Below are 12,298 nucleotides of genomic sequence, written 5' to 3'. Positions count from 1 at the left end.
GTTTGCATTTCTTAATAAAAGGGCGGATCTTCGTTGGAGAATGTAGTAGGAAAAAACGTCATTTTGGAATTGAGGAAAGGGAAAAGTTTTCATTAGAGAACATAGTGAAAAATTTATATGGAACTCTGGGAAAAAAGAAAGTCATATTGTAGAATATAGTGGCGAAAAGAAGGTTATTTTGGACTTCAGGGAAAACAAATTTATGTTAAAAAACACAGTGGTAGAGAATTTACATTGAATTTGAAAAAAAGAAGAAATTGGAGAACATAATGAGTAGAGTCTTGTATTGAGCATCGAGAAAAGAGAATGTTTTGATTGAAACGCAGTGGTCTTCGAAAATTATTTTGGAATATTTTACATAATAAAATATCTTGAAAAGTCAATTTGTTCACCTTTTGTTAAGGACCCATTAACGTAAATAAAACTATCGTGCATCAAATTTGGGATATTTTGGTGAAATAACTGGAGAACCTTAAAGTAGCCACACGTGCTAAATAAAGCTAGCACCAATGATAATAATAATCAAAAATAACTCCTCCTAAACAGAAATATCTCTATAAAACATATTCTAAAATATCCTGAAGCTAATATTTCGAAAACCAAATAAACCACATTATGGGAGCGCAACAAAGTGATCGGTGAGGAACCAGTCCACCGCCAAATCGTGAGTGATTATGCTTAGTGTGTACCAGTGACCGCGCTCCAAAGTGCTCGACCCGCCCATCATCTGCAAACGATCTTGTCGTTTAAACCCCGGTTTCCAGTCCCGGCCGAAATTTTCCGCTCATTGCCGAACTATGCGTGGTGCGAGATGGTGTGTTCTTTGACCAACAATAACAACAACAACACAAGTGGTAAGAGCTGCACGGACACGGAGCCCTGCACGGACTTGCAGTCTCGTTCGAGCCCAGAGGCGCAGCCAGGCGAGAACATGTCGTCGTTGAGCGACGCTCACAGACGGAACAGTCACTTGGAAGGCGACAGAAGTTCGTCTGCGGGTTCATCTCTGGGCTCGTGTTCGCCGCCTCCTGCATCCAGCCACTCGCCACCGCCTCCTAGACCGCCTTGGTTGCACGATTTTCACGCAGCAGCCGCGCCTCATGTTCTCCAATTTTTAAATCTGAGCGCCGCCGGTGGAAGCATGTTGGCCAGTCAGCCATTGGCAGCGTTGCACTCTATGGCTGAACGAAGTCACCATCAGCAACACCAGCAGCACCAGCAGCAACAACAGCAACAACAACAACAGCAGGTTCATCATCAACAGCAACAACAAGCTGCCGGGATTCACTTGCCCAGGATCAGCGTTCCATTGTCTACGATCACTCAAGGGCAGGCATCACCCACTGGAAGTGGAAAACACAGTCCTGCCACTTCTATCACCTCCGTCGGAAGCAATCCGCATGGCATCGACACGATATTGTCGCGGCCGGCGGCCACGCATCCTCAGGCGCCTGTGTCCGCCACACATGCCGCGCTCCAGCCGACGCCGCACCCCCAACACATGACCGCGCCGAGGTACGGCATGCACGCGGGATTCACCGCATCGTCGGGTGAGTATTTTTCCTTATTTTCCCCAATCTTAATTCACTTTTATTTCGGTCTTATCTTTGTTGGTTTGATTGAATTTTTGAGAAGGTTCCGAGAAGTTTGAAATTCTTTAATTCATCGATATGGGGGAGGGAGTATAGGGAGGTGACAATATAGGGTGTACAGGGTACAATATAATATAGACGATGTAGATTCAGCAATAGCTCCGTTGTGCAGAGATTTGTAAGTTGAAATTTTGGAGTTGATAATGGTTATGAACTGGGAGAACGTAAGAGATACAGAAATCTTGGAAAGAATTGTGCCAATTAATTGCACAGGTACATAGTGTGGGAGAACATGACGCATAGAACATACGCGAGATTCACCATCATATCGTTAGATGAGTATTTTTCCTTATCTTTTCAGTATTTTTCAGTCTTATTTCTGTTGGTTTTATTATGTTTCTGGGAACGTTTTGCGAGATTTGGAATTTTTTAATTGATCGACATGGAAATGAGAGTGTACCTATGTAAAATATATATTTTCAAGTGTATACACCAGAACAGAATATAACGTAGAAATAGTTTCATTATTGGCGGATCTGTAAGTTAAGAGTTGGGATTTGGAAGGTTTTAGAATCGATAAGGATTGTAAGAGGGGGGGAATTTTAATGATACGCACAAGTTTCAGAAAAGATTGTTCTAGTTAATTGTACCAGTGCATAGCGCGGGGAAGTATAACGTATGCACGCAGGATATTGTCGGATGAGAATTTTTATTTATTTTTTCCAACCTGTTTTTGATTCCATTTAGATTTTCGAAGGTTTATAGAAGTTCGGGGTTCCAAATCTTTAAATTAATCGATGCGGGGTATGACTGTGAGAATACTTGTGAAAATAATTAGACGGTGGCGAAGATTTTAGGGTGTACAGTACAGGAAATAGAATATAATACGGAGGATATAGGTGTAGAAATAGTTTTATTGTGGGGACATTATATAATGTTGGAATTTGGAAGATTTAAAATTGATAGATAAAGATTATAGACAGGATGCTGTGAATGTGACAGATATAAAAGTATTAAACAGGAAAGAAGATTATGGTACTTGATGTTTAGGGGACGTATAATACACACGCATTCATAGAATTTGTCTAAGCCAAAGGCAAATCACGATTTGCGAACCATGATTGCCAAATTATATTGAACGATAAAAATTCAATCGAGAACAACAATATCCAACTTAGAATAACAATTGAAAAGAATTTCATGGGAAGAACGTGCAAGATTCATTTTACACGATTTTTATTCCAATTTTATACAACGCGGATATTAATATCGTGCGAATTAATTTCAATAAAATCAAAAACGCCAGCGGCAGCAGATTTATAATTTGACCGGCGGTATGATCGATCGTGTCGACAATCGAAGAATAAAAATGATTCTGTTCCCGTGTAATATTAAAGATTTATACGATATTTCATTCGGCTTAAATGTCAATCGATGTTTGCAATTACTAATATTATCAATAATCTATCATCTTATCCGATTTTCAATTCTTATTTAAAAAATAAAGGAACAAGAAGTATTAAAAGATCGTGTTATAACAAGTGAAGGTTTAATGTTCTTTGCAAACAAAATTTGACACTCGATATTTCTAATGAAATGTTCTTTTGCGTTACGAGTAGAAATACTATTTCTATAAAGATATAACACATCCAATTAGGACCAGTTTTACCAAAAACACAAATACATTTATCGTGTATTCAACTAAGAATTCGTAAAACATAATATTGTGCATACGAAACACCAAATATTGAAGGAAGTAACATCGCTCTATAACGAAGAAAATTTACAGTGATTTCTTCGCGACAACACTGTCTTTACATACAAACGCATCAGCATAACATAATTTTGGAATTACCCAAGTAATTCACTCTGTATGTTCTCATAAATCTTGGTACTATTCGTGAAAAGTATTTTTTATATATTTTCCAGCGTAACACGAAAGATCACGATATTTTCGAAATGCTTCTATCTTCAAAGAAAGTACGTAAGAATTTTTATGCAGAAGCTATTTTTCTACAGAATTTTTCTCCGATAGTTACTTTTCTATGGAACTCTCCTGTAACGGAGACTTCTCGAATTTTCCCAATTTTCAAGCGAACGCGTTATAATTTTGATATTATTCGATTAACTCATTTTCCTGTTCCTACGAACTTTTCTTCATCGTTTAATCATACAATGTAATTTAATGCGAATGGTTCGAATCTTTTCTATAAAAATTATTTTTTTATTTTTATAGAACCTTCCCAATCTATCAAACAACGTGCCATAATTTTCTAATTACTCGAATAACTCATCCTGTACATTCTCATAAATTTACATCATTCACGAGGATTTTGTTGTACATTCTATGATTTAAAGTGAAAGATTCGTATTAAGGATGTTGTTCGTTAAATTGTTTCAGTTGAAATTAAACGTGTCTTGCGCAAATACCGCTCTGTCCTGTGCACGAGCAATAATCTGTATCTGTCCTGGAGCTCTATCTTGAACTTGATCCCGGATTATCCGTGCATTTAAAATGATTAAAGCGCCAATTATTTACGAGACCCGTTCGTGTCGCTTCGCCGACGAAACGAAAGTGAATTTCGAATAATTTCCCAGGCGATTGCGAATCGTTACACCTGACGGCCGACGAACGCCATCGTAAATTCAACGAAATTTCTACTGCTTATTGAAACCAGAAGAATATAATTTTAATAAAAAGTAATTCACTTGAAAGTTATAAATGAAAATCCATGTACACGTCTGTATACGTTCGTGTAATTTTGGAAAATCGATCGATAACCTGACTGATCTTTGCTTTTATTCGTCTCTTCTTGTTCTTGTTTACATAAATAATTATCAATTTGAATCTCCGCGAAGGGATATTTTATTCATATTATGAAATTGTTATTTAGAATCTCTTCATTTTCCTTTTTTATTCTTCTAATACGAAGATATTGTAAAATGATTAAGGAACGTTAACATCGAATTTTGATGGATTTACGATATTTTATACGCGATTTATTCTATGTAGATATTGTTTCGTTAAACACATCGTAATTTATTTATATAAATAATTTTCATTCTCTCTTTCGATAGTTCGAAAATGTAAATCGCAGAATACACGTAATAACAAAAGATATATAAACAATTCAAAATAAATTGCTACTCAATGACGCAACAATGTTGAAGAAATTACAGCCACAGCGTACTTATCCGTCGCTATATTTTTCAATAGTAATTAACGGTACTTATACAAAAATTGAGTATCTAAACGAAGTCGTTGAATAAATTTCACAAGCTTCGTCGAACTAAATCTCCGGCAATACAGATAATTAATACTGCTATCCCAAAGTATGATCAAACTAGCTTACCAATCTGAAGGATACTAATTTCTGATCGCTAATCTTCCCCAGCATTCCCAACTCACACTATCATCTGTAAAATTTTCACATTATTCCAAAGTCCGATGAATTGGACTGTTGCATAAAATTTCTTATTAAATTCTTACTGATAAATCAAACAGTTAGGAATCAAATTATATAAATTAACGAGTCCAACGCATTGAAATTATTAGCTCGCGGACGATAGCCGTATAATTTAGATTAAATTTCAATTGCGTTACTTGATCTTGTCTTTATCGTGTGAAATATAGGCTGCGAATTTAAAACGAGGTGTTTTGAAATTAAAGAATCGCATAACTTAGCTGAAAATTCGATTAGCTCGCTTAATTTCCATCTAAATCTTAAATTTCGATTTATGCTCCATATTTTACGCGATAAATGCCACTGATGATCTTTATCATGTAAAATGTAGAATGTGAATGAAAACGAAGAGTCGTGAAATTGAGAAACTTAATCCAAACTTTTATGGGTCGCCTACAATCTAAAGATGACTGACGAACACTGAACTAGTTCAGAGTAAAATAGATTAAAATGAAATCGATTCAAATGAAATGGAGATTTTGTAAGGTGAATTCGATGTACGAGATACGAAAGTGCTTGAGTCACGTAACACGGTACTCTAAGAGCACGTAAAAGCGTAAATTTAGCCATATTGTTCGATGTAAGTGGTACAAGAGCTTGGCTGGAATCCGAAGTACCCGATTTCATGTCATTAGGTACACGTTTCTGGGCCAGGCCCCCTTCAAACCTTTCCTAAGGCGTAAACACTTCATAAAGATTCCTCCAATAGCTCTCACTTCGTGGCCGGCATCGATATCGATTCAATCCTGGCGAATATATCGTCCGCAATAACGTTCAATTTATCTTTGAACATAATTAAATTATAATATTCTTGAAAACTAAAGTTTTCCACCAAAATTCTATCTTTTTTCTTTTTTAAGATTTTAACATTTCAAATGATTCAACGATTGAAAAATGTCATAAGAAATACAAGGTTCAAATGACGCAATAATTAATTGCAAATTTAAATAGAGAAACTGATGTTTGCGAGGAGAGGAAATTTAGGTTTATCGTTATTTTATCTGTGTCCTTACAGCCTGGAAATGGACTTGGCTTTGCTATATTTTTTTTAAACTCACACGTACTTATATCTTCCTCGCATTCGCACGCTCAAAGTTCGCAAAATGAAATCTGTTCTTAGGCATTAGGTCGACTCAAAAGCTTGTCGCGTTTTCTAAGGAAATAATGTTCTATGCGAAGCATCCTATGTTTTGTTCTATTGAACGTACGTAATTCAACAAAATGATATAAAACAAAAAATGTTGTGCATTCTATTATTTCTTTATAAAACGAAAATTAACATATGTATATATACATACATATCTGTGTAAAAACTCCATAAAAGAGATGCCTGCTAGATACTGAGAATACTGGATACCATATCGGCAGAAGTTACGTATTTTCTGATTTATTCATTGCTCTTATCAGATATAAATCCATTTTGCAATGCCATGCTACGTTTCTTTTATACCTTTCATTTTACATCTAAACTTGCTTTTGTCCGTCACTGTAAGTATATCGTAGAATTAAGATAGAGCTCTCTGTAAGAACGAGCCGGGGCACGTAACGCGGTTGAGCAACACTGTAGACACTATAAAATTGTTTTCCTTCCAATAAAAGGAGAAATCCACGGCGTGGCACCCGTAAAAGCTACCGTGGGGTCCCGAAAGAATCTTTCGCGATTTATATCCGGCTGCTGTGCTACTTTTGCCCGTGGCGGACGTTCAAATATCTCCAGCAATCGTTCTCATAATTCACCATAATGGGACCGGCTATAGTTTAAAAAGACCGCGTGAACATTGTTTAAGATCTGCCCTACCTTCTCTCTTATTTTCCTTTATTTTCGTTTCTTTTATAGATAACATAATAGCAGCCAATAAGATAAAATGACGCAGCTATAAGAAGGTAAAATTGCATTATAGAATTTTGGAGAAAAATTTTCTTGGCTTCTATCCAGTTTATATACAATATAACAGCGTTTCCTATTGTAAAGTACAATTGACCTGTTCGTGAGTTAACACAGGATCAAAATCCCTAGCCAAGTTGGCCACCGTCGTCAGGTGGTTAACCGGAAATACGCTAACTTTGGTTCGCGCGAGTATACGCGTTTATCCGATTCGGTTAGGCGAGTTTGCGATCTGAAGTCGACCTCTCGATCCTTCGCCAAGTTGGAAAGCCACGTTTCAATCACGGAGAGAAAGATTTCTAACTGTCTATTAATACACGTCAGATTAGAATATTTGAATGTACATATGTATTTAGTGTTCTGCATTCATAATATAATAATAATAATGATGATAATAATAATTATAATTTATCTGTACTTTAGGCTCATGGCTATCGCATTCTTATCCCTAATTCCTTATCCTACGTTATATATTTACATCCATCTTTTACTGCTATCTTATTGTGTCATATTATGTTATTAAATTTCATCTTAATAATTAATATCTATCTATTCTAGTGGATAATCTAGAATCTTTGTCTATTAACAATTTCACACAGCCAGGATTTAACTGCAGAATTTTCAAATCAAATTCTCTCGGAAGCAAAACCCCGTGTTGAAAAATATCCAAATTGAATCATCTTCGAAGCAGAACGTCGTTTGTAAAAGTTTTTATTTCCTCCCATAGGTCTACCGTAGATTTTCGAGAAATGCCAGATTTTCAAGCTATTATTTCACCCCACTACTCCATCATAAATAAATTATAATTTACAGGATAATAACTATTTTTCCATTAAAAGTCTTCTATTTTCGTATTTACAATGACAAATTAAATTCTACAAAATCCAGCTACGTAATTCTATAGCAGTCAATTTTACATGGTTTTCATTATGAAAACAGATGGAAGATAAAATTCTAAGCGGAATCTGGGCAAGCTTCGCCCTGTTGCTCTTATTTCGCCATTTTAACGATGTTGTATCGGGGAACGTGAGAATCGAGGGTGTTTCACAACACTGAAGGGTTCATCGAGCTCGGTACGTCCATTATTAATGATATCGCGACACGTATACATATATACACACATACATATATATACACACACACACACACCTATACACCAAGTATAATACCATAAATTTAAAAGCAGAGCCATCAAGAGCGGCATAGAAATACTAAACACATTTTACGAACGAGAGGGGCACGTGACCAGGGTTCATGAGTTCGTGAATTAGGCTGACGATGCCACGAACAAGGTCGGGTTTTAAGGGCCATCGAGTTCGTCCGTTTACGCTATTCAAAGCTATCGGAGAATCTCATCTCCTGGTAATTCATGAGACTAAAGATAGATATTAGGGATGAAAACAAAAATTTCTTCTCATTTCTCATCTACGATCTTTTAATTAACGCTTTGTATATAATTGGATATTCCCTTTGCTCGTGAGGAATAACAAATTTGTTGCAATTTTTTCATTCGACAAAAAGAAGTAGGACTTGATGGAAAAATAAATTGTTCAATCGACAGAATGAAATAGTACGTTAACATTCGAAACGATAGTTGGACTTCCATCTTCGTGGAAAAAATCGCGATGCGTCAATTTTCGAAACGTAACAGCGATAAGATTGCATTAAAAAATTTAGGGCTTCCCCTGCGTGCGAAATTTTTACTATACGCAGATGATCGCAAAATTGATCATTGCGTTTATAATCATCAATGAGTTTAATTGATAGAAAATTACGTTGATCGGTTTCCTGAACGCTGTTGCAACGACAAATTGTCTCTTTTGTATGAAATTTAGCCAAATGCCACATAGTCAGATTTAGCCACGGAAGGAGTAGTTCAATTTTTTAACTACGCTATAAACGGTGTACCACTATGTTCGTTGAGTCGTGTTAAGAACGTGGGCATTATTTTTTCCTCAAATTTGCCATTCGCGTCTCGCTGCAATTACATCTCGTGCTTTTAAATCTCTAGGGCTTACTCGCGGAGTATCAAAATTCTCTTGTAACGCTAACACGCTCAGAATTCCACTCTACCATCTACTGTCTAGACACATTTCGGAATATGCTTGTATTATCTGATCGTCTTACTGCAAATCGCACAGTTACAAAATTGAGAATACACAATGGAAATTCCTTAAACTTGCTGCCAAACGTTGCGGCTTCTTTTTCTCGCGGTTATCACCTGATCCTTAGCGATTTGACTCTTCAACCATTGAGCAGTATAGGCATAACGTTTGATATTATCTTTGATCGTAAGATATCGAAGGACGTTACGCTACTCACATTATGCAACTATTCTCTCCAAAGGCTGCTCCTAGAAGTTTGAAGAATCTCACTTTGCTCCATTTTGAACAACACCATGTGGCATGTAGCTATTTTAATTATATAGCAATCCATATTAACGCTATCATTTATTAACTCTCATATATTAGAACGCTCCCTAACACGCTTCTGTTATAGATACACGCGTCTAAAGCTTACGTTTATTTTTCCTCGTAATTTACGCTTCTAATGTTTCGTCTATGTTTTTACATATATACCAAAGAGTTTTTCGAATAAATCGACGAAATAAATGGAACAGGAACAAAAGAGAGAAAATAACGTAACAGCAAACGAACGATAAGCATAATCACGAACTCCATGATAAACGCTTCGTCGATTTTCATCGTACGGTGGTGTCAACTGTACCTCTCTTTAAACGTGTCTGAAAACAGGAATACGTCTCCGGTGAAGAAAATTCGGGTATCACGAGACGCATCGATACTTGCAATTAAATTTCTTCTAATCAAAGGAAATTATTCCAACAGCAAACGGCCGTTCATTAACCCTCTACATAGGGCCACAATTTTTCCTACCAGGAGGATGGAAAATGTCGCGAGTACGCTTTTCATCGAGCACGCTGTATAAACATGTATCCCGCCCCCGAGTAAAATGGGCGAGCAATGCATGTCGCGCAATACGAAATGCGCAGGTTCGATACGCGTCGGTGTGTTCATTCAGCCACCTCTTGGCTTCCGGCGTGGCTGCATCTGCTTTCGCGATAATTCACCCCGTTCCGTCTCACTCGAAACAGAAGCAACGCTTTAATTTTACGTAGCCGAATATTATTTCCATTTTCTATTCCCTATTTTCCATCGTAATAGGTTCAACCACGAATTTGTCTACTAAAAAATATTATTACTGCTTGTTTGGATATTGTCTAATATCGTATCGTTGATTTTTCTATGTTACTGAGCAAATGTTTGAATTTGACTACTTTGTATGAGAAAAAATTGTGTACTTTTTATATGATATAGGATAATCAGGTGGTCAGAATTATCGAATCTCAGCTATTAGAGCAAAGCAGATATTCGCATGAGCTAAAGTTCAGCAGTGTAAATTCAATTTTACTTTTACTATGAAAAATGAATATTTATTTAAATAAACAAGACAAATGGACAATTATCTTCCATTCTTTAAACTTCTATCGTATTACGTTAATTTTCTTTGTCCTCTATACGTTGAACGTGTGAATGACGCACCTTAGAAGCACGTTGTTCGTGTTTCTAACGAAGATAGCGAACTGAATCTATTCTTCGCTATTATCTTTTGCAATTGCCGCAACAAGATAAATATAATTTTGTATCGTCGTTATTAGCTTCGCAGAATTCTTGACACGTTACATATTACGTACACTCGATGTGTTCCGTATTAGGTACATACGTATTTCGACAGAAGAATAATAATTATACCAAGAAGAAAATAAATTTAACGTTCATATAAATTTAATTACATTTTTTCCAACGCTCAGAGACAAGCACGTTTAATGATAAATCGTGCAAAAGTAATATTCTTTAACTCGTCTTCGCTAAAAACTTTCACTATTTTAACTCGCCTCTATAGAACTTTTATAGGCTTTCAAACATAACGATCGACTGCATTCACCGACAGATTTCCAAGTGGGGCTCAAACGTGAACGTGCTCGTCCTTTGCTTTTAACGAACCATCTTACACTGTTGGCGATTGATTTTGTTAATTACTTGCCGAGATACTGCAGCGTTCCATACAGATATTACATCCATATTGGATACTGTTCCAAATTAGCTACAGTTACTACTTTACGTCATAAGACACGTATAATGCGAACGAAGCATAGGATTTACGATGAAATAATTAAAAAGTGAAAACAGCGACGAGCGTTCAATTTCTACTGAATATCGCGGGATGTGCTAACACGAGATTATGGCCACCAATGTACGTGGATCCAATTTAATCAGTATCTATATAAATGCTACAATAAATACAATGTTGCACCACGAGTTTGATACTCTTAATAGCCAACACGATACTATTCTCTAAAATTGATTATTAATGAAACATTCTTTTCTAAGCCACGATCGCTAGTCCGCTCACTCGGCCACCTTCTTCCAAAATCATTTCGACATTCCTTAAACCGATTTTCCCTGAAAAACTCCAAGACCACGCACGCCCCGTAAAAATCTCCGTTGGAGGTTCAATTAAAATCAGTGAGTCCAGCGATTCGACGAGCGGTTACGACACCGATGCCGAATATTTTTGTTGATGAGCATGCAGCATCGCCCTGGTTTTTACGATTCAATAAATTTTATTTGATCGGAACGTAACGGACAAAAGGGGTAACGATCGTATCTCGAACGCGTTGCGTTTCCAGCGCCGGTTTCTTGAACCGAGAACCGCTACAACACTAAAAACGGAAATAACGTTTTATTGGTAGACGACTAAAGAGATTTCCTAAAGGAAAGGGAAAAAAAGAAGAAAGAGAAAGAGAAAGAACCGTACGATTTTTCTTCGAATTGTACCAGCCACGATTAACGACTGACCAATGCAACAATATTACCAACTGGGATTTTATAAACCTGATATAAAGCGAGCGTTAGGTGGTTAGGTTAAGAGCGAAGGAAAAGGGTTCAGAGCAATTTGTGAAAGCGTGATTACGGTCCTTGGTCTTCCGGTTGTAATTGCTTTGGTTAACACGTTTCGTGTCAGGTTACCGTGCAGCAAAATTAAGGACTTTTCGAGAAGTTTTAGAATCTACGATGAGTTTTTTGGTTATATATTTTCTATTCGAATTATCGGTGATTCAGAAGGTTGTAGAGATTTAAGGATTTAAACGATCGGAAACCATACAAAGTATGATATGTAGAATTTTATACGAATTATGAATTGACAAAAATTTGAAAATTCGAGTATTCGAAAATCTGGTTGAAGATATGAAAGTATAAAGTGAAAAGATGATTGTAATAAAATTTGTTAATATTAATAATTCAATTGTTTTAGAATTCTGTTAAATTGAAATTAAA

General features: G+C 36.4%; 1 protein-coding gene across 1 annotated transcript in view; it reads left to right on the top strand.

Moving 5' to 3' along the window:
• The first annotated feature begins 811 nt into the window (after positions 1-811).
• The window catches only part of LOC126925075 (homeobox protein Nkx-6.2-like), a 45,965-nt gene continuing 34,478 nt past the window's right edge, over positions 812-12,298 (top strand). Inside the window, exon 1 of the mRNA XM_050740243.1 lies at positions 812-1,550. Within this exon, the coding sequence (XP_050596200.1) occupies positions 812-1,550 (739 nt within the window). The remainder of the gene's footprint in view (positions 1,551-12,298) is intronic.

The sequence above is a fragment of the Bombus affinis genome, chromosome 15 (assembly GCF_024516045.1).
Source record: "Bombus affinis isolate iyBomAffi1 chromosome 15, iyBomAffi1.2, whole genome shotgun sequence".
Lineage (NCBI taxonomy): Eukaryota > Metazoa > Arthropoda > Insecta > Hymenoptera > Apidae > Bombus > Bombus affinis.
The sequence above is the reverse complement of the archived record's forward strand: the minus strand, read 5'-3'. Positions and strand labels throughout refer to the sequence as shown.